We start from the raw sequence: 27,270 nt of genomic DNA on the forward strand, positions 1-27,270 counted from the left end.
ACACATACAACGATTCCTGCAGCACAGCCTCAGTAGAGTCAGACACGAAGGAAAGTGAGGTGGCCAAAAGCTTCCCAGCAGAACAGAGGGCTGGCAGCTGAACAGCAGGACCAGCCTTCCTCAGGACCCATCCACCTGTCTTTATCTTGGGTGGACACTGGATCAAAGTTGCCTTCCTCACAAGCTCTGAGGTTCATAATTCACTAAAATTTTATCAACATGAACAGATGAGAACTGTGCTGTCTACCTGGCAAGCTGGGAAAAACAAACTTGAAAGGAGCATTAAACATCCAGAAAACATCAAAAGTACCTCCAGTATTAGAGGAGAAAAATGCTTCTTGCATTGATTATCAAACTGTTTCAGAAGATGTGGCCTAAATTAGGTCAACAGCAGAGCTGAAGAGTCTCTATGCACGCACCTTTTGGCAACTTTGCTTGAGCACCACATCACTGCAGAGGGGCACATGGTGGTTATGAGTCCTTGCTCCACCCTGGGGTCACCTGGAGGTTTTTCCATTTGCTTGCCTCTGGCTGTGCCTTCCCTGTCCTCCTTAATTCCAGCTGATACATCATCACAAATGTGCCCTTCTCGCTGTCAGTCAACACCAAAAACACCCCACTTGAGGGTGGCTGTGGAAAGGAGACTCCTGGCTGGGACCATCAGCAGCAGTGCCATGGCCCAGGAAGGCCCTGCTGCGCACAGCATTCCACACCTGGCATGGTGCAGGTGGCAGCTCCTGCCTGGGAGGCGCAGGGCTAAGCAGGGAAGTAGACATGTAACACTACTGTGACAAAGAACACTGAATTCTTTTTACAGTCTGAGTCATTCCTCTGCCCCCTCTACAGTCTCTGGTTGCTGGATCACAACCCTTTGCACTTGGTGCCGAGAATTCAGTTGAATGCCATTTACTGTCACATGTTTGAGTAGACTGCATGCTTTCCTTGTGTGCTGGGCTATGAGTAGATACATTTCACCCCCCCATTTGGAATATACTTCAGCATTGCAAATAGGCAGTGAGCATTAGATGCTCCAATGAGTGGATAAAGTGTTGTTGTTAAATAATTCTTTCCAAGACGTTTGATGAAAGGACTGTACCAAATCTCTGCCACATAAGGATGTAATGTATAATATAAAGTGATTACAGATGTTATGATTCCTATAGAAGCCATTAGCTCATTTAGAGCAGCTGTTAAGGCATGAAGGCATTTTGATGGTAATTGGGTCTTAGGTCCCACAAAAGCTGCTAGTACTGATAAATACTGCTAGTAAAGATAAATAGCTAAACTAGCTATTTAAACTAGCTGCTAGTAAAGATAAATATTGACTAAGAGCTGCAAACAGGCAAAGATCAGTCTGGTAAAAATGAGCCCAGAAGAAACTCAAGAGTGAGTGAGTGGCTTTCACTCTTAGGGATGTTTTGCTTAACCCTCAGACTAGTGGTGCTTTATGTAAATAACAGAGGGCACTAAAAGCACTAGAAATGGAGATGAAGCAAACCAAAACCCACTCTTTACTAAGTGAGCCTCTGAGCAAAGCAGTAGGTGTGTGTGCCATTTCTGCTCTCACCTTCCCAGGGACTCGAATGTTTTCCTTTGTGTCTCAGTGGAGGCTGGTGTTGCAAGTACCTTAGTGTGGGAGTCAGGATAGCTGTGGAGCAGGCAGATAGTCCTGTTTGAGAAAAAGCCTTGTAGCAGGAAAAAGGTTAGTCAGATTTTATTTTTTTTTTTTGCCTGTGAAGACTTACTGCTTGATTCTAAGTTGCAATGTGGTGATTGATTCCCATGGCTCTTCTAACCCTCCGTATCTAAACTCTGTGATTTTTGACATTTTCTGTTCAGGACTAAAGGACCTTTCTGGAAGCTATTTTTGTTCTACAGAGGTAGGAGCTTGCCTGTTTGTGTTGGTCATTTACCTCAAAATTGACATGTAGGCTCTCAGGAACACGAATCCTCTTGGTCTACTGTGGTTATCAGCATCCTGCAGGAAGAATTGATTCCTTTCAGTCCCCTAAGGAAATATGCAGCAACATTTTCTTATAGTGCAATCCTCTCTCTAAAATGAATTAATTCTGGTTTCTCTATTACTTTCAGTAATTTTTGCACAGGAACAGTGCTGCTGTCTACCCCTGCCCTAAGCATAGGAGAGGGAAGGGCTAGGGAGCTTTGCACATTAGTGAGTATAGTAACCTTTTGTGTGTGGGAGAGAGAGATAGGGAAGGGTTACCCTGAGTGTATGAAACTGCCAAATTGAAGATTTGTGACACTGCTGATGGATGGAAAGACAAAGGAGCAACCTTCTGGCTTTGCTGAGACAAAATGGGGTTTGATGACTTTTTGAGTTTTTTAAATAGTATGCAGGACAGTCTTTTAATTAGTGTATTTCTGTCAAGCAAAGAGATAATTAAGGGAATGACTCTCCATGTACAGTCTAGAAGATGATTTGGTAAAGTCCAGCAAGACTAATGTGTGTTAGGGTATGCTTATTCTGTCTGTAGGTCTTTGACACTATCCTATTCAGGTAGATGGACCTAAAAATCATAGTTTTCAAATAAGGATTTCATTTCAGTGTTGTTTGGAGATGCTCTAGTGACCACGTAGAAGTCATTTAAAGGTAATGGTTGTGACTAAGACTTGGCTGTAGAAGACACCAGATCCCAGGTAAATCTGTGCTGCAGCAGCCCTTGCTGCTGGCCCTGTGCCTGGCTCTGCTCCTGGGCCTGGGCTGGCCACACCTGCCCTCCAGGCTGAGGGTTTGCCTGGGCTCTCTGCTCTGCTGCTATTCTGTCAAACTTCACATCCTCAGAACTGCCCTCAAAGTGCCCCCTCAGGTGTGGGTGGGCTGCAGAGTCCTTCCCTGGCACCAATGGCCAACAGAGACGGGCAGTTGCATGACACACGTCTTGCTTTTAGTAAACCAGGCTAGAATAGAATCAGGCCTGATCCTCTCCTCTCACCTGGAACCCCACCAGGTGGAGAACCAGACCAGTGCTCGTTGTCTTGAACACAAACAGCTGCAGCCAAACCACTTCTGAGCTCTGGCTTTCCTTGCCAGTGACAGCAAAGCTCTGTGTGTGTCATGTTCTGGTCGTGTGTGTGATGAGAAGCCATTTTATTATCTATGATTTTCTTAGAGTCTTGATATTTCAAACAGGATTGGGTATGAGAAAGGCCATGTGCTTCCTTTCCAAAAATACTCAAAGATTTCAAATATATATATATGTGATTAGAGATATATAAGAATAGTAAGAAAAAAGATCCAAAATGTGTATTTCTTCTTGCAGCTGGACTGAAATAGCTGCTAAGATTTTCTCTCCCCAGCTGAGAATTGGTACAGTTTGTTTTCTTACATGATTTCCATGGTGTTGATAATGATGTATTTGTATATTGTGACTGATGAGAGATAATCAGACAGGGAAAGAGCACAGAATTACCTGTCCTTTTTTCCAGTCAATACAGAATGTATGAATTTATTATAAGAAAAAAAGTGTGCAAATTAACTTCCTGTAATTAGGCCATTCTGACCTGTGTAGAACCACACTTTGTTTGAAATTTATAAAAATTATAACTAGTACAAAACCTTGTGGTTGATGTCTCTATATGAAGCAACAAGTAAAATGACATTTTTTATCTATTTGAAATACATGAATTATCAGTAAAGGCACATTATCAGAGCTGAAAAAATGGACATATTTGTCCAATATAAGAGTAATTTGTCCAAATGTGTACCAAAAGGCAGAGTAGGGTTTTTTCCATTACCTATCTCCCTTAGTGGTGTTCTGAATCGCTGGGACTCTTAGGAGAGTGCAAAGGTTCACACAGACAGAGAAAGTCATAGATGAATTTATAATAGTTACTCCTGAGATATCTGCATGCCTTTGGCTACCAGTGTTCATTAGGGAGTGCTAATTGATCCAAATACAAGCTGTGGATCACACAGAAAGGCAAGCAAGTGAAAATGAGAATGCAGAACGACAATGCAAGTAGAGCAAGATAAACTGGACCTGATTTCATGCAGTATCCAGATTTCTGGGGGCAAACTTCACCTCACCTGACTCTTCAAGTCCTTGCTGTCACCATGTTCCTGCAGCTGATACTGGCATGAAGAAAAGAAGAATTAGGAGCAGCCAGGTGCCAAGGTGGGGGCTGCTTTGTTCCCTGCCCAAGCAGGGCTCTGGCAGGTGCCCAGGGCAGGGCATGCCCGGGCAGGAGTGAGTGAGGCTCGAGGCTCTCCTGCTGCACAGCTGCTGCTGGCACTGCAGCCAGCCCTGCCTGCCTGGCTGCTGCTGCACATGCCAGCCCTGCCTGCACAGCTCCTGCTGCTGCTGCACATCCCAGTCCTGCCTGCACAGCTCCTGCTGCACATCCCAGCCCTGCCTGCACAGCTCCTGCTGCTGCTGCACATGCCAGCACTGCCGGCACGGCTCCTGCCCCTGCCCGGGGAGCTGTGCAGGAGCCCTCTGGCTGACACTCATGCACACCCGCTCACACCCTTGCACACTCACTCACACTCACACACTTGCAGCGGCTCGGAGCCGGGAGGCTGTACCAAAGCTGCGGTCCGGCCCGGGGCCGCGGTGTCGAGCGGCGGCGGCAGGAGCGGGAAAGCGACCACGGGCGGCGGCGGGGCGGGCTCGTCATCGGGAGATAAACCCGGCGTGGCGGCGGCGGCAGGAGCGGCGTGGGGGCGGCGAGAGGCAGCTGCGGGGGGGCCATGGGCGAGCCGTGGGCTGGTCGGGGGCTGGAGCGCGGCGTGCAGCCGCCGGGAGCTCGTAAGCCGGGCTGGGGTGGCTGCTGGCCCGGCGGGCAGGGGCGGCGCTGGCGGGAAGTTGAGCCGGAGCCGCGGCAGGCACGGGACAGGCTGCGGCCACCGGTGTAAGGTGCCGCGGCGCCGGCAAGAGAAGGGGCTGGGGTGCCCCAGCGCAAGCAGTGCCGTGCCGGGGCCGGGGGATTGCGCTGGAGGAAAGGCGGCAGGAACGGGGTTAACCATGGGCGTGTGCCCGGCCCGGGGGCCCCTCGGGGCGTGCTGCGAGCGCTTGAACGCCGGGGGGGGGGGGAGGAGGGGGGAGCGGGGCTTCCAACGCGCGCAGGGGGCCATGCGGAAGCCAGCGCGGCCGCGCCAGGCATGCTCGGCACCGCGGAGCCGGGAGCCGCAGGGGACCGCAAAGACGCGGCAGCGACGGCCGCGGGCGGGACTCGACCACCACGGGCGCTGGATCGGCAAAGGGGGCGAGGCGGCCCCAAGTGCCCTGCTGCCGGTAGCGGGGGGAGCGGCGGGGGCAGGAGGGGGCGGGGCCGCGATGCCGCTGGTAGGCGGGCAGGTGTGGGCGGGGCCCGCGGTAGCCGGGACAGCCGAGACCAACGGGATGGCAAAGGCGGGGATGGCGGGAGCTGTGGGAGGGGCCGTGAGCGCAGGGGGCGTGGCTGAGGGCGGGGAAACGAATGTACCGGGGGCGGGGCGGGGCGGCAGGGGCAAGCAGGACTGCGGGTACCGGAGCTGTGGGTTCCGACGGGGGTGGGGGGCGTGTCCCGTTCGAGAGTCACAGCAGGAGGAGAGCTCGGCAGGGAGCTGCTGCGGGCATTCCCCTTGCAGCAAAAAGCTCAACCAGCGCCCTGCAAGCTACGACCACCTCCCCGGCAGCCAGATCCCGGCGGGAGATATTATTAAAGTGCTCAATCCCCCTGTGTCCAAAAGTCTCTTTGTCAACAGTCGCGCTATAAGGCCCCGCCCCTTTTATGACAGCCGCGCTTTACGGCCCCGCTCCCTTTTACGACAGTCGCGCTTTAAGCCCCCACCCCTTTTATGACAGTCGCGGTTTGAGCCTCGGTCCCTTTTACGACAGCTGCGCTTTATGGCCCCGCCCATTTTACGACAGTCGTGCTTTATGGCCCCGCCCATTTTACGACAGTCCCGCTTTACGGCCGCTTTACAACAGTCGCGCTTTATGGCAGTTTCTCTATGACATTTTGCAACTGTTTTTCTTTGAACATTTTACGGCACTTAACAGTTTTTCCTTTATTTTGTTTATTTATTTTTATTAATTTAATCTTTTACTATTTTTTAAATTTAATTTTTAAGTTTTTCTTTTTTTCCAAATTTATATTTTATATTATTTGTTGCTGCCCGGAGCAGCTCAAGCTGGTGATTGTGGTGCTGTTTGAGTGTCCCCAGGACGAGTGAAGAGAGGAGAATCTTGGCTCCGCCCTTCAGAAGGCTGATTCATTATTTTATGGTATCTGTTCTATTAAAAGAAAATGAGCCATTAGAGCTATACTAAAGGGGGAGCAAAGAGACATCAGAACCCTGGAAAGGAATAAATAATTGCACACTCAAACACCACTCACATTAACACCCTTGCAAACTACTCACTCACACTCTTGCACATTACTCACACTCTTGCACACTCACACTTTTGTACACTACTCACAATTGCTCACTACTCACCCCCTCACATTCTTGCACACTCATGCATACTTGCTCACTCCCGTGCGCACTCACTCAGACCCTTGCACATTAGTCACGCTCAGAGCCTTGCACACTCACACTCTTGCACACTCACAGACATACTTGCCCGCTCACTGGCATTCTTGCACACTCACGCAGACCCTTGCACACTTATACACTTGCACACTACTCACACTTGCTCACACTCTTGCACACTTCCGCACACTCTTGCACACTCCTGCACACCCGCTCACACTCTTGCACACTCATGCACACTTGCTCACACCCGTGCGCACTCGCTCATGGGGCCCGGCAGCACAGGATGGTGCCCGTGGGACAAGAGCCCATCTGGGGCTCTGCTCAGCCCTGTGTTACCTTTAGCTGGTGCTCTGTGGACACACCTCTCCCTCCTGTGCCTTAACATAAAATATGCAGTTTTCCCTTAAATAAAGTATTTTCTGAAGAACACAAGGGAGGCACTGATTTGCAGGCTGTAACCCTCTGCTGGGGCCCTGTGCACCAAGTTCTCAGACAGGGAGGGAGATGCACGAAGCTTTCCCTGGCCTCACAGAGCTCCAGGTCTCCTCCGAGTCAGCCCAGCAGTCACTTCTCTTTTCACTTTCTTTCATAACCATCATTTATTTCCTTCTGCGTGAATATACAGGCGAGAGGCACCGGTCTCCCCCTCTCTCTCCACCTCCTTCCCAGCCATGTGACTGAGCACTCCCTGCAGCCGGTGAAACTTTTCAGTCAGCAGCAGAGCTGGGTTTGTTCTGCACCAGCTCCCGGGAGAAGCAGCTCCTCTCACAGCTGTGCTGGCCATGGGGAGGAGTGCACGTCAGCTCATCTCGCTGACCCTCGCCTGGGGTGAGTAACAGCATCATTTCTACCTGGAAAATGGGACATTATCTCAGTCTGGTTTCCTTGCAGTCAGGACAGCACCCAACAGACTCAAAACTTTGGACAATTTGTTGCTAACACTGAGGGTGCTTTCAGTAAAGTCCCATTGCTAAGAAATAACCATAGCTGCTGTTCATTGCAGCTGCTGTATCCTCAGTTTGACACACTTAGTGTATCAACCTATTCAGTTTTTAAGATACACTTTGTTTTTGATGTTTTCCTCTGTATTTTCCCTTGAACTCTTGCAGTGGCATAAACTCTGTGTGAAGGAGTCAGTTCCAAGCCTTGTTAGAAGCAGACTTTTTTGGCTTTGCTTTTCGTAATTAAAAATAATTTCCAGACCTGCAGATGTAACTGAAAATCTTGAGTGAGACAAGCAGGAAAGAAAAACTAAGGAAGCATTGCTTGAGTCAATTTATCTGCATTGCAAGATGCAGAGCAGGATCAGGAAAGCAGGAGTGAGGCAGGGGCTTGGAGAAGTCAGGCTGGGGCTTCTCTCAATGACAAACCCCATCAGAGTCACCATCTGATCCTTAATGCTGCCCTGTGAAAATCTGGGGAGCCATACACATGAAGGACATCTCCCAGTCACTGCTCAACACCTGCACGAGCACCAAATTTGCCTGGTGAAGAGGACAAAATGTGATTTATTCTGTGGAATGGCCAAGGGTTTGAGCTTGCTGTTGGCTGTGTTTTGCCATCACACACGGGGATCACACAAAGAACAGCCCTGTCCCCCTCCCAGTCCATGAGCAGGGAAAGTGCCCAGGGAGTTGACCACAAGCAGCTCCTCCTGTATCTCTGCTTTCCCATGCCTGCTTCATAGCCAAAGGCTGCTGAAAGAGCTCCAAAACATAGAGATGAAAGGGAGAGCAAGATCAGACTGAGTAGCAACACTAATAATTCGGTGGTCAGCAATCACTTTTGACCAGAAAGAACTTGTTTCCTCTGTTCTTTACCCGATTTTGATCTTTCCTTTAATAATTTGTTGTGAAGTTTTATTAATGTCACAAAGTCAAGTCCTTCTATGCAGACAGGGAACGAAACATAATTAGTGCAAAACAACACTGCTGGGCAGCTGAACAGATGAGTGTGGTTTGATGAAAAGGGGATGAGTGTCTGTCACACACCCCAGCACAGGCTGAGAAATGGCACAGCTGGGCCATGGCACTGAGCACTCAGCTTCCCACCATAACAGCTGGGAGCACAGCAGCGATATTCTTGTGACCAAAACCTGTCACCAAAGCATGAAAAAGGGATCTCCAGGCCCAGACAGGGAACAGTGAATTTCTGAGAGCTGTGCTGGTCCATTTCTGGGAGCTTGGGAGCTTTTTCTGGAGCATTGCAAGGAGGCTGTCAGGGCTCTCACACAGCCCTCAGCATCTGTTACACACAATTTTGGTGCTGAAGTGAGACAAGGGGACTGCAGCTGCTGCTCTGGAAAGATACACCCCAGGGCACTTGCATCCCTCAAACAAAATGTTGTTTATATGAAGTTTAGAGTTGGCTTTATAGGAGGGAAAATAAAGGAAACTACTGGGGGTGCAGAGCTCCCCTCCTCGTGTTTCTGTGGTCTGTTCTGTTCTGCTGGCAGAGCCACAAAAGGCAGTGCTGGGGGAGTTGTGCTCTCGTGCTCTCAGCTGCTTTCTGAGCTGTGCCAGGCTCCCAGAGGGGATCCTGGCCATGCCAGGGAGCCACAGAAGCTTTCCCAGCCTCAGCTGGAGGGTAGGTCAGGGACCCATGGGCCCATCTGCCCCTTCACCCAGCAGGGCCACCAAACCTCCGCCAGCAGCCACCCAAACAGAGCTAGTGCCAATGGGGGCAGCTGGAGAGTGATCCCTGCCCATCCCTGGGGGCTGCTGTGGCCAAATGCCTTTTGGGAAGCCCAGGCCAATGGATTTAGCAGTGTGGCCATCACACACTGGCATTTGGCCCCAAAATTCTTGGAGGAACAGTCTGGTAGTCGCCCAGTGAGCAAGAACCATGGGCCATTCCAAAGACATTGCTGGCTTCACCCCTCAGGTCACCCTGTCCGGCTGAACAAAGAAAAATAATTGCATTGAAATGACCTTTTGAGGAGTTTTATTTAAAAGCTATGGGTGGCATTTTAATGTCACTTCAATATTTCTTTCTACATCTGTGTAACCTGGTCAGTAATCAAAAACAATCAGTGAGCTGAAAACGAAGACCTACAGACAATTTAGGAGTGGTGTAAATTCACATATGGATTGTTTTACAGTTTTAGAGGGGAAGAAAGAGTGAAAATTGCAACTTCTTCTTTCTTGTTTTTATCATGCTGATACAGTTGGATGCAGCTACCCATAAGTGGTGCATGGCAACTGCTCTGGCTTTCCCCTGGCCCCACATAAGGAGATCAGTCATCTGATTAACAGCTCTGCATCAGTTGTGGCAAAGCATAGGGGAAAGGGAGAAAATGAACTAAAGTATCATATGAATTATGCATTTTTAGGTTAATTTTGAGAAAAATCACAATATTTTTGAGGTTTTTCAACTGTCTCAAGTTGCATTTTGATGGTAACACCTAAAATGGCAGTCAGGTGTGTTCTGTACAGCTCAGAGTGAAACCCAGACAATTTTAGGAGTTTGGAGTATTTGCATCTCCATTTCTGCTCTTCTCCAGCATAGCCATTTTAAAGGGAAAATTGTGGTAAGGTTTAAGATCTGTGCATCTGCTCTTGTTGCTTTGATTTTTATCTTGAATTTGATTCAAAACCCAAGAAGTTTTATTATTCTTACTTTACATGTATCTGAAACTGGTTAGATTTTTATGAATTCAGCTATTATTGAAGATCTCTGTTCATGATGAGTGACAACAAATAAATGAATAAGACCTTGTGAGATTTCAGCCATTTTCACTCCAAATGTGCCTCTGGCGTTAATGTATCCTGATATTCTAATCTCAGCAGCTTGCCTGCCATCAACTTTGACACTGATTCATGAGAAATTTCTTTGAAAAAAACAGTGTACAGTGAACTCCAACATGTTGAGGCATTCTCTGTGGAGCTGTACTGCTGGGAATATGAGCTATCTTGGACTTTTGCGTCCCTTCTGTCTCCAAACTGGAGAATTTATCTCTGTCCTCCCACTAATTTAGGCAGTAAAGCATTTAACCACCTGTACCTTCATGTACATCAAAGAATTCCCAAATATCAGTGATTTATTTCTTTAACTGGACCTTGTCTCTCCAGAGTCTTGTTGCACACTCACAAAGACTCAAGCAGAAGACTTGTGACATTCAAATATTCTGCAGTGTACTTTCCCACTTTTTGTTCACTTCTGTATTTACATTTAGGAGCCAGATATTTTTCTTTCATTTCGGCAAAGGACACCTTTTTGTCTGTAAATGTTATTAGGTGGAAGCATAATTTTGGTGCTGTAACTATTTCCTGATGTGGTCCAAAATGCTCCTGGATTTTTTTTTTTTGCACCCTAATTTTTTTTCTCATTTCTGAAAGCCCATCACTTAGAAGTCTTTCTTTGGGTTCTTCCAGGAGGAAGAACTCCAGGGTTCAAGCTGACATGGCTGCAACAAAATAAATACCTGGAATTTCCCTGTTCCCAGAGTGGTTTCCCAGAATCACTGCAAGACCATGGCACTGCTCACTTCCTTCACACACACAGACACATCCCCACTCCCTACACTTTGTTGGTAAGAAACCAACAACCCCTCTGGCTGCTGCACCCACTTCACCTTCTTTAGACCTCAACAATTTGCTTCCAGCAAATCCTGCTGAACTATGTCCTGCACGGAATTCTTGTGCTGCCTGGGGATTGTGCAAGGTCTGCTTCCTGAGTGTGTGGAGATCTGGGAGCCAGAGTGCTCCCCTGCAATGGGAATACTCAGAGGTGTGTGGCGAGCTGGGAGCCAGTGTGCTCCCCTGGAATGGGAATACTCAGAGGTGTGAAGCTTAGGGTATTGGTGTCTAGCTGTGGATAGTCCTACAGGGTGTCTGCCTTTATTCTCCTATCATGACTGGAGCCAAATGAAGAGTGAAATTGTATCACCCATTTGATAACAAAGCCAGTGCAGGTATGTTGTGGTTATCAACACAAAAGTGAAATGTAAAGGTTTCTAGACTACTGACTTCAGTTTCTTTGCAGCATTTTTCTCCTGCTTTGCTGAAGTGGCCCTGGGGGTTGAATTGTCTCCAGAAACTACATCCTTCCACCAAATGGCTACTTCTGCTCAGCCACTTTCCCTTTATCATTCCTCACAACATCAAAGCACCAGCACAGACCCTCTTCAAACAGCACCCACAAGCCACAGAACGACGGAGCAGACAAGGGAGCAGCTGCAGGCAGCACCAGCTGCAGGCCAGCCCACGGCAGGAGCAGCACCGCCATCCCCAGCCCCTGCAGACAGCCCCAGCACGGCCGGCCAGGCTGTGACCACGGCAGTGCCCTCGCTTACAGCTGCAGCCAAGAATGCAACCTCTGCCCCTGTGTCCTCCACCAGGCACGGCACGGGACCACGTGTGACCACAGCAACTGCAGCAGTGGCCACCAACACCTCCCTGAAGCACGAGACAGCAAGTAGCCAGGGGACAGCTGCCACCAGCACGCCGAGGGCTGGGCCCAGCACGCGGTCACGGAGACAAACAACAGCCACGGGTGATCCAACAGCCACGGCTGGGACCAACACAACAGTCACCCCTGCAGGGACACAGACAGATCCCACGTCCCCTGGCAGCACTGTGAGACCCCCTCCCACCCCACAGCCCTCTGCCATCCCCACAGGCACCTACACTGTTTCTGATGGGAACAGGACCTGTGTCAAAGCCGTCATGGGCTTGCAGCTGATGGCCCGAAATACACAACAGGTGAGGGGGAAGCTGAGCTCTGTAGTGACTTCAGTCATTAGCTGGAGTTTATTCTTCCTCTTTCCAAGCCATTTTCAGAATTAGCTCCTATGATCAAAATAAATGGTTTGCTGCCAGTCTAAGGCCTCTCACACCACAGTATCCCCGCTGCTGTACTTTGGCCTGTGGTATGATGATGCCAAGGGGATGTAAAGGTGCTCTCTTACTTCAGTGATATTTGTGTGGGAGCAATGCTGGGGCAGGGGATCAGCCTGCAGAGTTATTTGTGCTTCCCACAATGGGAGGTTGGTTAAAATCTGAACTGACTTCAGGAAAGAGCTTGACATTGTGAGTTGGAATGAAAGCAAGAAATTGCCAGTTCACAGACTTAGATTTAGAGGTGGGCTGTCCTGATGCTGATGTATGGACATTTTAGGATCATGGGAACTGCCAGGTCGTGAAGAGCTGCTCCTCTCTCCTAGAAGTGATCCACTGAGAACGATTCAGCAAAAGATGCCATACAACCTGAAATGGCAAATGTGTCCCTCAGGCTTAAGTTTTTGTTGCCCCCATTAATACACCATATAAGAGCTACATCCTCAGGCTCTGGAGTTCTTATGCCATCCCTGTTACAAACACAAATACTCATGTTTGATATCTGAATATTTCTAACATGGCAAGAGAGACTAATGTTGGTAAAGGTAATTTTCATCCCTTGTCCTGTCAGAAGCCAGGAAGGGAGCAGGATTCCCAACCTCACCAGACCTCAGTGAGATGTTGATAATAACATGAGGTACTCCCTCTCTGTAAATTACCACTCTTACTCACCTGACTCTGCCTGAATCATCAGTTCACTGAATGAACAGAAACCAAATATTTTCTGCCAGCTTAATGCACGGTTTAATGCACTGGAACAGTTGAGTGATGTGTCAGACAACCACCAGTGCTGGTTTGTAAGTGGGGAACAACGCTGGCAGGCAGCAGTTTGGCTGCCACCACCACTACCCTGTTCATTCAGACACACAGAGCCTGTCTGGGGGCATAAAAAGGGCAAATCTCTGTGTGCTTTAAAGTTTTTAAATCTCTGCATGTTTGCTTTTATTCATCAGCAGCCCTGCAATGTCTCTTTTCTCCACAGGAGCAGATGGAATACGTGACTGTCAACCCCAATATGACAAAGATATCTGGAAGCTGTGGGATGGTGCAGTCTGAGCTGAACTTAACTTTTAGTGGAGGATTTGTAAACATCATCTTTGTAAAGGTAATTGTTGCATTTAGAGGGAAGGAGTGTTTAGGACTGGAAAGCAAAAACAAAGCTGCCTTTGATCCAGCTTGAGCTGTGGAAAAAGGCATTTTATCTATCTCTGTGATTGTTTTCCATCTGTATATAAGGCATGGTTACTCCTTCCCAAAAGGCTAGAACCAGAGAACCATGCTTTAATTAATTCAGATTGGAAAATACTTCTGGAGACTGCCTGTGCAATGTTGTGTTCACAGTACAACAGACTTCAGTGTTAAATCAGCTCTGTTTGAACTTTCCATTTGGAAGGGAATAGTAAGCACAGTTCTGTGCCATCCTCTGACAGAAAGTGCCAGAGAGCAGTGTTAAAGCTGTCCCTCAAGGAACACAAAGCCTAGGAATAGCCAAGCAAAATCTGAGTCTTTTTTACATAGGTAAAAGTCTCATGGTAGGGCGGGTCAGATCTGCTGTTTGCATGGGAGTGGTGCACAGGGAAAGGGTTTGGGACTGGAGTCTCTGTGCAGGAACAAGGTGTGCTGGGAGCTCTGACTCACTGTCAAGTTGATCTCAGCCATTTGTGCCCTCTAAAAGCCAGCTGGGGTTGTCAAATTCAAAGGACAGCCTGTGCAGTTTAAGTGCCCAGGAGGCATGACACATCCACAGCTGAAGGAGTCAAATTTCATCTAATTTCTGAGTGGAGAATTCCACACAAGTGAACTGCAACAACAAAATTGTAGATAAGCGGCCTTAACATGCACCACACCAGGGAGACCTATAAACACACACAGAAACTTGGGCAAGATGGGAGATGCTGCTTACACAGTGGGAAACTGAGCTTTGTTTTTGACATTGTATCTATTCATTCCAAGTTCCCCACTGGGGCCACATCACATGCAGGCTTTAACACAAGCTACCAAGAGTGCTGCAGCTTTTACAAGCACAGGAGAAAATCCCTGAGTACAGCCATCCTCTTGCTAAATCAGAGATTTGCACATTTTGGAAGGCAGCACTGTTTACCTGAAAGCTGTAGGGGCTGGGTGATGATGCCAGCAGAGGTAAAACAGAACTAACACTGTGAATAAAGTCATTAATGGACAGGGAGGAATGGGCAGGAACATGGCTGGATCCCATCAAACTCTGGCAGGTGTAATGAACATCAAGGCCATGTCCTGGAGCTCCACAGCAGCTGAGAGCTTCATCAGGCCATCACTGCTGATCTGTGTCCTTCAATTAATCAAGATAAATGTCAGTCTTGCAGCCTGGCTCCAAGCTCAAATTAGAGGTAATTAAGAAAAGTACAAATGGTTAATCAGTCATTTTCATAAAAAGTCAAAGAGAGAACAGGAAATTATACCCCACATGTGTCATTAATTCTTGAACAGAGAAAATATTTCTATTAGTAGTCATCTTTATTTTAGCTTATGGCTAAAAGTTTTCTAAGAGCTACAGAGGAAAAGTAAGGTTAAAAAATGAAGGAGCTCTTTCAAAACAAAGGATCAGCTCAGACTCTGAGTGTTTGCTTTAAATGTGTGCTTCCTGCAACAAGAGGAGCATTTTTGGTGTTACAAGAATCCTTAGGGAAAGGCTGGGGATTCAAGTACCCACGAAAGCTCCCAGGTTGCAGCAGTGCTGAGGAGAGTGATGTGAACTTTAGGAGGTGCTTGACCTGCCTTGCCCTGAAAAAGGTGGTATTTGGCACAGCATTAGACAATGCAGCCTCCACTTAAAGATAAACCTCAAGAGCATAGCAGGGCTCAGCTTGGACTGCTTTGAAATTCAAGTTAATAAGAAAACAGTTTGCTGCTGGCTTTTTGGTCCCCACTTGTGGCTGTCCCTGTGGGAGAGGAGATGGCTCAGGCCCCGGGGCTGGGGTGGCAGAGGAGAGGGGCTGGTTCAGTGCTCACCACTCCAGTGGCCTCTGTGAAGGGCTTGAAAAAAGGAAGTTGTGTAACCAACCCACAAGATGTGAAGTAGGAGCAGGTGTTTTCCCCAAGCAAAGTTTTTAACTGTGGCCAAACAGAACTGCCATCCAAAAATGGTCATATTTATGTCTTTAAGGTGGAATCATGCCGAGAACCTCTCCTCTGGTGCATTTTCTTTCTTCAATTTTACCACTCCATCCTACAAGTGCACAGGAGACATTCATACCATTTATCCACCAGCTGCACTCATGAATCCCTGTGTGCCCACAGCAGGAATTAAAGAGGGTAGCAGGGCTGCTGCATGAGGCATCACATTTTACTGCAACACTGCTACCAGGGAGAAGCTCCCAGGGCTGACTCTTGCTCTGTGGCACCCCAGGGGAGAGCAGTGTCCAGGCTGCACCAGGGTTTCAGGGCACATGTGGGCAGGACACCTGGCTGGGAATTTTGTTCTGTGCTGTTGTGCAAGGTGCTTTCCTTGCCAGCAATCTTCCTACTATTGGTTATTATCACAAGTATCTGAGGAGTGCCCAGCTTGAGCAGTTTGTTTAAAATCACACCTGCATGGCCCCAGTACACTGAACAGAGGATGCAGCTGAGATTTGGAAAAGAAAAAAATCCAAGAGCGTTGGTTCTTGGATCTTAAAGGTGATGTGTTCCTTTGGGAAATTCCTTATGACCATTCTGTGGAGGTAAGCTGTGTTTCTTTCCCCTGCAAGTATGAGCATGTATTATGAATAAAGATACATCTTCTTTTGCAGCAAGCTCCAAGTTACTCTGTCACTAAAATTGAGAGCAGAATACAGTTATCTTCTGAAGGTCAGTGATTTTAATTTCATATCAATGTCTGTCTTAATTTCATATCAAACTGTTCTGGGTATGGGATAAGCTTTCAGATCTTTAAAACACTGTATTTTGCAAATATGTGTTTTATCAAGCTTTCAGTGTGTGATTCATCTAAATCTTATGGTATAAAAATGGAAGAGAAGGGGCTTGGCTGCAGTTACATCACTATTATTACATTTTCTTTTTGATCTCAAAAGCTTTCCCTGCCTCACTCTTTCAGAATAGAGATTACTTCAAACCTTGCCTGCTCCTGTGAGAATTCTGACCCCCTCCTGCAGACTCAATTTGTTAAAATGTGATTTGAAGAAGTGTCTGAAATTTTACCCACTTTTCAGACCTAAGCTCAGCTGAGTTGTCCATTGATAGTTAAAGCACTCATTTAAACATGTAAGAAGAATAAGTCATAGTTTATGGAGAAAATGCCTGTGCTTTATTCACCTCTGGGACCATTTTACCTCATGAAGATGTTGGTTCCAATGGAGTCAGTGTGGATTCTTATCTGTCTCTCTCTGGCCTCCAGGTATGCTTTACTATGCAGCCCTAAATGAGAAGCTGTTCACAACAAAGCTGGGGAATTCCTTTAAGTGTGCCAGCAGGCAAACCTTCCCCTTGGAGACGAATTTCCAGATCCTCTTTGTTCATATGCAGCTGCAAGCCTTTGACATTGTGGGTGACCAGTTTGGAAAAGGTGAGTAGAAGGATACTTTTCCACTCTTCTCAGATCTACAGCACTCTGGTGGCCTGATGGATGTAATCTGCTAAATTATACCCATACACATCTCACTGCTGTTGTCTCAACTTTTCCTGAGTCATTTCCAACACAGTGCTAATACCTATGGAGGATGGAAAAATATCTTTCCCTCCTGCATTCAGTACCTTCTGTTTCACCTTCTCATTAAAAATGTTCAGCTCTACAGCCAAAATATTCTTCTTCATCCATTTTCTCCTGGAGCAAGCAGAGGTGTGTTCACTACCAGTGCACTGCCCACACGCCGACGTGCAAAGTTCATTTCCAGGTCACTGCTCTCAATATAGCCAGATTTCAGATTTCAGACAGTCGCAAAACTGCCGTAAAGCGCGACTGTCGTAAAACGGCCATAAAGCGCGACTGTCGTAAAACTGTCGTAAAATGGCCGTAAACCGCGACGATCGTAAAACTGTCGCAAAACAGCCGTAAAGCGCGACTGTCGTTAAAGGCACCGTAAAGCGCGACTGCCGTAAAAGGCGCCGTAAAGCGCGACTGTCGTAAAACTGTCGTAAAACGGCCATAAAGCACGACTGTCGTAAAAGGTGCCGTAAAGCGCGACTGTCGTAAAACGGCCGTAAAGCGCCACTGTCGTAAAACTGTCGCAAAACTGCCATAAAAAGTGCGACTGTCGTAAAAGGTGCTGTAAAGCGCGACTGTCGTAAAACTGTCGTAAAACGGCCGTAAAACGCGACTGACGTAAAACGGCCGTAAAGCGCGACTATCGTAAAATGGCCGTAAAACGCGACTGTCGTAAAACGGCCGTAAAGCGTGACTGTCGTAAAACGGCCGTAAAGCACGACTGTCGTAAAAACGGCCGTAAAGCGCGACTGTCGTAAAAGGGGCCGTAAAGCGCAGCTGTCGTAAAATGCGACTGTCGTGAAAGGCGCCGTAAAGCGCGACTGTCGTAAAGAGACTTTTGGACACAGGGGGATTGAGCACTTTAATAATATCTCCCGCCGGGATCTGGCTGCCGGGGAGGTGGTCGTAGCTTGCAGGGCGCTGGTTGAGCTTTTTGCTGCAAGGGGAATGCCCGCAGCAGCTCCCCGCCGAGCTCTCCTCCTGCCGTGACTCTCGAACGGGACACGCCCCCCACCCCCGTCGGAACCCACAGCTCCGGTACCCGCAGTCCTGCTTGCCCCTGCCGCCCCGTCCCCGCCCCCTGTACATTCGTTTCCCCGCCCTCAGCCACGCCCCCTGCGCTCACGGCCCCTCCCACAGCTCCCGCCATCCCCGCCTTTGCCATCCCGTTGGTCTCGGCTGTCCCGGCTACCGCGGGCCCCGCCCACACCTGCCCGCCTACGAGCGGCACCGCGGCCCCGCCCCCTCCTGCCCCCGCCGCTCCCCCCGCTACCGGCAGCAGGGCACTTGGGGCCGCCTCGCCCCCTTTGCCGATCCAGCGCCCGTGGTGGCCGGGTCCCGCCCGCGGCCGTCGCTGCCGCGTCTTTGCGGTCCCCTGCGGCTCCCGGCTCCGGACTCTCCACAGCCCGGCCAGCCCCCCCCACACTGCTTTGGCCGCAGCTTTGGTACAGCCTCCCGGCTCCGAGCCGCTGCAAGTGTGTGAGTGAGTGTGAGTGAGTGTGCAAGGGTGTGAGCGGGTGTGCATGAGTGTCAGCCAGAGGGCTCCTGCACAGTTCCCCGGGCCGGGGCAGGAGCCGTGCCGGCAGTGCTGGCATGTGCAGCAGCAGCAGGAGCTGTGCAGGCAGGGCTGGGATGTGCAGCAGCAGCAGCAGCAGCAGGAGCTGTGCAGGCAGGGCTGGGATGTGCAGCAGGAGCTGTGCCGGCAGGGCTGGGATGTGCAGCAGCAGCAGGAGCTGTGCAGGCAGGGCTGGCATGTGCAGCAGCAGCCATGCAGGCAGGGCTGGCTGCAGTGCCAGCAGCAGCTGTGCAGCAGGAGAGCCTCGAGCCTCACTCACTCCTGCCCTGGCATCCCCTGCCCTGGGCACCTGCCAGAGCCCTGCTTGGGCAGGGAACAAAGCAGCCCCCACCTTGGCACCTGGCTGCTCCTAATTCTTCTTTTCTTCATGCCAGTATCAGCTGCAGGAACATGGTGACAGCAAGGACTTGAAGAGTCAGGTGAGGTGAAGTTTGCCCCCAGAAATCTGGATACTGCATGAAATCAGGTCCAGTTTATCTTGCTCTACTTGCATTGTCGTTCTGCATTCTCATTTTCACTTGCTTGCCTTTCTGTGTGATCCACAGCTTGTATTTGGATCAATTAGCACTCCCTAATGAACACTGGTAGCCAAAGGCATGCAGATATCTCAGGAGTAACTATTATAAATTCATCTATGACTTTCTCTGTCTGTGTGAACCTTTGCACTCTCCTAAGAGTCCCAGCGATTCAGAACACCACTAAGGGAGATAGGTAATGGAAAAAACCCTACTCTGCCTTTTGGTACACATTTGGACAAATTACTCTTATATTGGACAAATATGTCCATTTTTTCAGCTCTGATAATGTGCCTTTACTGATAATTCATGTATTTCAAATAGATAAAAAATGTCATTTTACTTGTTGCTTCATATAGAGACATCAACCACAAGGTTTTGTACTAGTTATAATTTTTATAAATTTCAAACAAAGTGTGGTTCTACACAGGTCAGAATGGCCTAATTACAGGAAGTTAATTTGCACACTTTTTTTCTTGTAATAAATTCATACATTCTGTATTGACTGGAAAAAAGGACAGGTAAGTCTGTGCTCTTTCCCTGTCTGATTATCTCTCATCAGTCACAATATACAAATACATCATTATCAACACCATGGAAATCATGTAAGAAAACAAACTGTACCAATTCTCAGCTGGGGAGAGAAAATCTTAGCAGCTATTTCAGTCCAGCTGCAAGAAGAAATACACATTTTGGATCTTTTTTCTTACTATTCTTATATATCTCTAATCACATATATATATATTTGAAATCTTTGAGTATTTTTGGAAAGGAAGCACATGGCCTTTCTCATACCCAATCCTGTTTGAAATATCAAGACTCTAAGAAAATAATAGTTAATAAAATGGCTTCTCATCACACACACGACCAGAACATGACACACACAGAGCTTTGCTGTCACTGGCAAGGAAAGCCAGAGCTCAGAAGTGGTTTGGCTGCAGCAGTTTGTGCTCAGATTTTAGCTATTCTAAAAGGCTCCTGATACTCACTCAACTGCAGCAGCAAAACTGCCAGCTAATAAGAGATATTTGTGAATGCAGGATGATATTTTCAGAGCAGCTGTGTCTAGACATGATGAAATATGTTCCTGAGGAGGAGCACAGCTGGCGCACTCCCAGCTTCAGAATTAAACATGATGCTCATCTCTTCAGTTTGTCTTTTCTTGGAGAAGTGCCACAATGAGGCAATCAGGTATCTCAGTAAAAGACCAGAGGGGAGAACTCAGTGGGACCTTGTGATCTCTTTCAAGTTGTCCATTTTCTCATTTCTGTGGCTTCCTCCCAGAGCATTTCCATACAAGAACTCAGGTGCACAGAGGGCCTGACCAGCTCTCCAGCCCTTCAGATGCAGCAGTAAGACATTTTCTCTTCTGCCACTTGTCTTTCTGTGTGCTTACAAAATATTGCCCCTGTATTCTTTTTACTTTAGATCTGTCTTTTGACTCAGTTTGGCTCTACTTGAACAATTCTTCTGTTAGGTCACCATTTTGGTTACCTTCTCCATTCTAAAAGGAATATATTGGGAAACAACATTTGGGGCTTTTTAAAGACATAGTCCTTCTCCACCCTGAGAATCCCATCTATCCTGTCATTCTGTGGAGATTTTTTTTCATGGAATAACAATGAGCTGGAAGAACTCATGGCATCCCATCTGCATTCCCATTCAAATGTGTACAATGAATGATATTACTTATGGGATTAGGTATAATCTCACCTCTAGGAGAGACTCAGCTGAGAAAGGTGCTCTCTGTTCCTCCCCCTCTCTCCAAGTCAGACTAATCTCTGCTAGTCAATACCATGTACAAATTTAAATTAGTTTTGCTTTTAATCAGAGAGCTGAGAAAGCAGCTCCCACCTCTGAAATAATTCCCCTGTGGCTATAAAACAGTCATGAAACTGTGGTGTATTGGCTGCATGTGCAGATTCTGAAAAAGAAAATCCCCAGTGAAGGAATGACTAAACATCATCAGCCTCCTCCCCTCGGGAGTCTCAAGACTGATAGTTTCAGTTCTGTTGCTCCTGATTTGCTTATCTTTAAATGGGGAAGAAAAAGAAAACATTAATGGTCACTGGTTTCAGGTTCCTTACAATTTTGTACAGATTACAGAGGTTAGATCAATAGCTTGATCTGTTTGAGTCTAGAAATCTTTAAAAGAGCCTTCTGTACTTCATTGTATCAGAATCAGTTTCCAGAGTTCATAGAGTTCATTCCTTCATTCCCAATGTTTCATCAAAGCAAAATGGCCTATTCAAACATTTCTGGCTTTTACAACACTCAGATGCAAATACTTTTCAGCTCATTTAACAGCAGGTTACATTAACCAGACAGCTTTTAAAAGGCAACCTCTAATAGAATGCTCATGCTGCTGGCTTTGTGGCATTGCATCACCATCTGGATTAGAGCAGAAGAGGATCAGACTTTGGGAAGAGCCACGTGGAGGCTCTGGAGCTGTAAAATGATGCCATGGACTCCACATGTTCCTTGGGATCATTGCCCACTGACAGTATAAAATTCCCATGAGGGAGAAGCCCAAGCCAAGCTACAACCTGTGCCAGCACAGTCGTGGAATAAGAGTCGAGGTTTTGATCTCAGAGTGTTGTCAATCCTGCCTCAGAACAGTCCCAGGGAGTGAGGGGGCACAGGGTGTTGGATCTATCCTGGCTATAAACTGGATTTGCTGCTGAGCTGGGATGTGCTGTGTGTGGGGTTTAGCTGTGGGGTTTAGCTGACCACACTGCCCTGCTCAGAGAACAGTTTGCTCTGCAGTTGCCACTCAGAGCAGCATTCCTCTTCACTGGGAAGAGGCAATCTGATGTCACACAGGAGCAGTTTTTGACCATGCAGGATGTCTTGCTCTTTATTTTCAGGCTGGCACTTTGTATTGTGATGCTCCCATCTGCATTTGGGAAGAAAGCCCCTGCTGTGTGTGTGCTGAGTGGTGAAACAATTCCTGCAGATGTGAGGGAGAAGAGCCACTCACCAGGGAAGCACAGAGCTACTGCAGAAGGGGCAAGGATGGTTTTCTTGAAATAAGGCTCACCACAGATAAAAAGTGTAGTAAATATAGTGTAGTAAGTATAGTATATATACTATATAGTATATAGGAAAAAGAAAGAAAAAAACTAAAGAAAGCAAGGTTTTGAGAACTTCTGGCTCGTATTTGCCAGTTTTACTGGAATGCAGATATATGGTTTAGGAGTATGGTGTTCTGGTCTAACATTCTCTGATCTCCTTTTTTTTTTCAGAAGAAGAATGTTTTCTTGATAGAAACGGCAAAGTAGCTCCCATTGCAGTGTGCCTGAGCATCCTGGGATTGTTTGTCATTGTGTTTGCCACCTTCCTGATCTCCAGGAGGAAGCCACAGAGAGGATATGAACGCATCTGAGGTGCCCCTTTCCTTCCAAGTGTGTGCAGCAAGCAGAGAAGTCACAGGAGCTTTTGCTTCTGCCTGTCATCTCCCTGCCCTAAAGCCACATTTTTAAGTGAGATGACACTGTGTGTTTACAGCTAATGAATGTTTCTGGAAGGAGTTCTTTTAAGGTGGGAAGGAGAGAACTCACCCCTTCTGCTTTAGGCTATTCTTAGCATCTAATTTAGATGTAGTCCAAAATGAGGTGCCTAAATTCTCTCTGTTGTTAACAAAGGAGGTCATTCAGATCACCTAAGCCAGATTCCTAAAAATAGCTTAAAGCAAGCAGTATCACTATCCCCCAGAAAATCCATCAGGTTTGTTAATGATGGTTAGATTTAGCAAAAGATGTAAGTCTGACCTTCAGGTGAATAAACCAGAGGCCCACAGCTACAGACAACCCTGCTAGGTGAGAGCTCACTGAAAGCTTTTTTCAGAACACAGTGAGTGCTAAAATCTCAGGGGAATTGTCAGTGCGACTCCACTCTCAAGCAAGTTCTCTCCAGTCCTACACACAGTTACACTTCCTAAGCTCCTGGGGTTCTCCCACTAATGCAGAGTGGTAATTGTGACTCTTACCCTGGAGCTGAAGATGTTCCTGGTCTTGTGAGAGCTCAGGAATCCCCCATGTGCAGTTCAGACATGGACCTGTCACAGTGACCACACTGAGCCCAGGAAATGTCCTCTGCTGGGGCAGCAGGGTGGTCCCTTAGTCCAGGAAGATGCCACATTCACTGGAAATGCCTGGGATTAAGTGGCCACCACTGGGGCACCTGCATGAAGTCCATGAGAAATGGAAATCCACTGATGCTGTATGGTCAGGGTTTCAGTGGGAAATAAATGCTTGCACAGGCCCAGGACAAACTCTGCCCAAAAGTGAGTGCTCTCCAGTGTGCTCACAGCTGAGCAGCTGGATTTTCATATGGAAATAATCTGGAGTTGCATTAAAGCACACTGATACACTCTGTAGGCTATTTCCTGCTGAAGCAATGATGAAGGCATGAGAATAGTAATTGCTTTTGAGATCTAAGTCCAGCTCATGTTCTTTTTTGTAAGAAGGCAAAGTTCCTTGTCACAAAAGATTTACATGTGCAGAAATGTGCACATACAGACATACACATGTGCACATGCCACACAATCTGCTCACTGAAGCAAATGACATCAAGATGATAAGAAATCATGTACAAAAGTATTTGCAAAAGAGAAAATAATATTCAGTAAGAGCACACTTCCTCCAAGGAGTTAGGCTAATGGCTTAAATTTTACTACTAAAAGTTTGGCCTGGAAAAGGGCTGTGGAATGGCACTCATTAAACAAAAGAAAGATGAAGTCATAGGCAAAAATGCCTTGACAGTTTAATCGGTATCTAAACAAAAAGGAAATGCTGGGAGTTAATTTAATTTCTATGAATAATGGCCCAAATCCTGTGCAGACATTAATGGTGATGAAACCTCACTGGATTTTCACTGGATAAAATTGATGGTTATGTCATATCAGATATTCCCTTAAGTATTTTAAAAATAGTTTTGATATTTTACTAATATTTCACCATTGCAAGTTTATTTATTTAAATGAGGAAAGAAATTCTTCAATTCTGTGAATTAGAGATGTTGGTCTGTGTGAAGCAGGAAACATGGCCATAATGCTCTATAATCAGTATAATATGTAGCTGTGGAAGTAATTACCATTCTCTAGAAATGTTCCCTTTGAGTCTGAATGAACCAATAAATAAGAAGGATAAAGACAATTTTGAAGCACTTTTACACTTGGAGAAACATCAGAACCAGCTGTGAGCACAGGAACAGCTGAATACATTTATAAGGTAAAACAGCACACAAAATAGGACACCAAACTTTCAAGCCTTGAATACAGACACCATGATTTGGACTGTATTCAGTTGAATACTCAAATTAAAATGTAAGTATTTCAATTATTCTTTTGCAAAAGGGCTCCAGCATTGTTCATAATGCTTAATGAGCTTTATTGAGCTCATTTTCCCTTCCTCCTTCCCCCCTTAGCAGACAAGCAGCCACTGGACTCAGACCTTGGGCCCAATAAGATCCCTCTGATTCTCATGGTTACTTAGTACTATGAATCTGTTGCTTAGAAAGCAGATTTTTATACTCAATTAAAGCATTCACCTTTTTTAAAAAAATGACATGTCTGGGAGGAAAGGTAAATGGATGAAGAGCTTCCATTTGAAAATGAGCCTGTGCCTGCAGTGGGGATGTCACTGTCCCAGTCTGCTACACGTGGCCATTTTAACAAAAGCTGCCTAAAAAGCTCAGCACATGGGCTGGCCCCAGGCTGTTCTGCACAGGGATCAGACACCTTTCCCTTGTCAAAGCTGAGTCCCATTTCACATGTTCTTTGGATTGCTGGACTGTGTGATCTGTGTTACTTCTACTGACATGGATATAGCATTTGCTTCTTCTGTTCTGAAAAATTGATTTATGTTAATATTCAGTCTTTTAAAAAACTCTGATATCAGCATGATGACAGAAAAGAGTTACTAATGACTGCTAATTCTGTGGTTAATATTGTGACACCTGGCATTCTTACTAGTGATGCATAAATAATGTTTTCCTCCATAGGTTTTTTTTCTTTCTACAGTGAATCAACATGTTAGTATTAAACAATATTTGGATTCAGATTTATCTTATTTGTTCTTATGCTTTTTCTTTCTATTTTTGTTTGCTATTTTTATGAGGCTGCATTCTGCCATTTGTACATGAATGATACTCTGGGCTTACTCTAAGTGGCACCGGTGAAGTGCACGTGGTGGAAACCAATGAAATGATTGGATGCTCCCAGGAAATGCTGCCAACATGCAGCAAAATTAATCCAATGGAGTTAGTGCTTTACAGCAGCAGAGTATCCATTGGAGAAATCCTTACTGCATCAGGAGATCCCAGCCTTGAAGTGCAGCCTTTCTCCCATCTGTGGCTCAGCCTCACCTCCATCCCTGATCCCAAAACCCAACCAGCCTGCAGCAGGGATGTGTCAGCGTAGCAGGGAGTGTTGCCTCTCCAGATTTAATGCTGAGTTAGAATCAGACAGCCCATCTTCTCCCTGAGCTGCTCTGTGCAGCTCTAAAAGCTGATGCCCATGTTTATTTTCTGCCAGAGTACAGAAATATATTTAGCTGACACATTTTACCTAATGGAGTAGCTTTGAGGTCTCCCTTCTACTGGGATGACTCTGTAGGGTAATTCCTCTTGGTGTTGCCAGACTTGCTCTTTTGAAAATCTTGTCTGGGGAAGTATCTTGAACAAAAAGTCCCTGAAAGAACACCATACACAAGGAGGACATTTGGTAAACTGCTTGCACACTAGGTGGGCCATGATGGCCATACTGTGGGGCAGCAGGGCAGTTTTGGCTGTGGGAGGAGACAAAGCTGCAGCTGGGTCCCAAAGTGACTCAGCAACCCCAGCCCACTTCTTCCCCCAGCTGCAGGCTCAGACCAACCCAGCCCTGAACCAGAAGGTGCTGATCAGAGTGATGTGGTGCACTGATAATGTGGTGCATTGATTATACATCCACCAGGGAAGCAAAACTTAACTTCCTTGCAAGCATGTGCTGCTCAGGAGGCCGTGGGGCCATCACAGGACTTGGAGGTGAGGACATCCCCACATCTCTGGTGCTCTGCTGCAGCTCCCATGCCAGACCATCCCCTGTGGTCTCTGCACACCCTAGACAAAATGAGGATATCCCAAAAACACAATGATGTCACACATAGACAAGTCACTGAGGAGTTTAAAAAGCAGGGTTTAATTTCTTTCAGTCCTTTCTGTTCTCTGATGGACAAGCACAAATTAAGAAACAGCTGTTAATTCAGTTGAAAGAGGAAGGGAGATTAGATTGGCATCTTGAGTATCTGAACATGGCTTAGCTGATCACTTCTAGCTTGCTATAATGTATGGCTGCTAAAAATAACTTGCTATGAGAAGTAAGATATGCTCTTTATTTTTCTATTATTGGTGTTTCTGTAATAAAGGCTGTATTTAATCATTAGGTGTGCAATGATTTTATCTCTGAAATGTCTGAGTGAGTGTCACATGTTGTGCTCTTCATGAAGCAAAGGTTCTTAGATGGACTGCAGCAAAGCAGAAGACATGGTAAAGACAGGGGAGAAAAAACAATTTGCTGCCAGCAGCTGATTGAGGAACTTGGCTGTTGGAGAAGTGCCAGTGAGGGCAGCATTGAGGCTGTAACTTCCCTCAGGGATAAAATACCAGAATTATGCTTCACTTCATTTCTGGTGCCAGTGCACATCCCTACACGATGGATAATTTAATGTCACAAGGTGAAAACTTTGCAAGCCCCTTTGTTTGTCCTTCAGAAGAAAATCAGGGCTGCCTGGAGAGCACGGGCACTTTGCTCTGCCCCTTGGCACTTGCTTGGCCTGGTACAGTGTTAAATTTGGTGCCAGGCTTGCACCTATTTAGTGGCAAGATTCCTTACTTGTTCATGTTTTAGAGGTTGGTGAATACACATTTGTGTGTGTGAAGTAGGCCCACAAAGGCTGCTGGTGTTTCAAAATTCTTTCTTGACAAGGTTTAGTGGCAGATGGAGGAAAAGTCAACTATTTTACTTAGAGGTAAAAATTCCCCATCTATGAGTCACACCCTGGACTGTCCCAGAGGCACAAAGGTTTGGAATTCATTGAAGAAACCTTTGCATCAGAATATTTAGAAGAAAAAAGGAGGTGTATTTTTTAAGCATCAATTTGAACAAAATAACAAGTGTGAGAAGAGAAAGATTTCTGTGAAGT

At 46.8% G+C, this 27,270-nt stretch overlaps 3 protein-coding genes across 12 annotated transcripts in view; 2 read left to right on the plus strand and 1 right to left on the minus strand.

Moving 5' to 3' along the window:
• MCF2L2 (MCF.2 cell line derived transforming sequence-like 2) overlaps positions 1 to 2,301 on the plus strand; it is a 149,878-nt gene extending 147,577 nt beyond the window's left edge. For all 8 annotated transcript variants that reach the window (XM_005484823.4, XM_014265524.3, XM_014265523.3 and 5 more), the window contains one exon: positions 1 to 2,301. In XM_005484823.4, coding sequence (XP_005484880.2) covers positions 1 to 101 — 101 coding nt within the window. In that variant the 3' untranslated portion in view covers positions 102 to 2,301.
• Positions 2,109 to 5,095, minus strand: LOC141730050 (uncharacterized). The gene is made up of 2 exons (XM_074546693.1): positions 4,547 to 5,095; positions 2,109 to 4,093 (listed from the first exon to the last, which is right to left on the minus strand). The coding sequence occupies exons 1-2, from the start codon at positions 5,093 to 5,095 to the stop codon at positions 4,040 to 4,042; spliced, it is 603 nt and encodes a 200-aa protein (XP_074402794.1). The 3' UTR covers positions 2,109 to 4,039.
• On the plus strand, positions 5,052 to 26,507 carry LAMP3 (lysosomal associated membrane protein 3). 3 transcript variants are annotated; one of them, XM_074547357.1, is made up of 7 exons: positions 5,052 to 5,255; positions 7,107 to 7,309; positions 11,465 to 12,183; positions 13,301 to 13,423; positions 16,086 to 16,143; positions 16,691 to 16,858; positions 22,333 to 26,507. In XM_074547357.1, exons 2-7 carry the CDS (start codon positions 7,264 to 7,266, stop codon positions 22,470 to 22,472), a joined length of 1,254 nt encoding a protein of 417 aa, XP_074403458.1. In that variant the 5' UTR covers positions 5,052 to 5,255; positions 7,107 to 7,263; the 3' UTR covers positions 22,473 to 26,507. The 3 variants fall into 3 exon arrangements, with proteins under 3 accessions (XP_074403458.1, XP_026647890.2, XP_005484997.2); XM_026792089.2 differs by lacking the exon at positions 5,052 to 5,255 and adding an exon at positions 5,523 to 6,230; XM_005484940.4 differs by lacking the exon at positions 5,052 to 5,255 and having other exon boundaries at positions 5,523 to 7,309.
• The last annotated feature ends 763 nt before the right edge of the window (positions 26,508 to 27,270 follow it).

This window comes from Zonotrichia albicollis, chromosome 9 (genome assembly GCF_047830755.1).
Source record: "Zonotrichia albicollis isolate bZonAlb1 chromosome 9, bZonAlb1.hap1, whole genome shotgun sequence".
In the NCBI taxonomy this organism is placed as follows: domain Eukaryota; kingdom Metazoa; phylum Chordata; class Aves; order Passeriformes; family Passerellidae; genus Zonotrichia; species Zonotrichia albicollis.

Bases quoted from the DNA above. Each gene is read 5' to 3' on its own strand.
- LOC141730050 (XM_074546693.1), bottom strand. From the start codon at position 5,095: ATGGCCCCCTGCGCGCGTTGGAAGCCCCGCTCCCCCCTCCTCCCCCCC. The intron at 4,094-4,546 runs GTACAGCCTCCC...TCTTCATGCCAG, and splicing joins CGGGCCGGACCGCAGCTTTG to TATCAGCTGCAGGAACATGG.
- LAMP3 (XM_074547357.1), top strand. From the start codon at position 7,264: ATGGGGAGGAGTGCACGTCAGCTCATCTCGCTGACCCTCGCCTGGG. The intron at 12,184-13,300 runs GTGAGGGGGAAG...TTTTCTCCACAG, and splicing joins TGGCCCGAAATACACAACAG to GAGCAGATGGAATACGTGAC. The intron at 13,424-16,085 runs GTAATTGTTGCA...CTTCTTTTGCAG, and splicing joins TAAACATCATCTTTGTAAAG to CAAGCTCCAAGTTACTCTGT.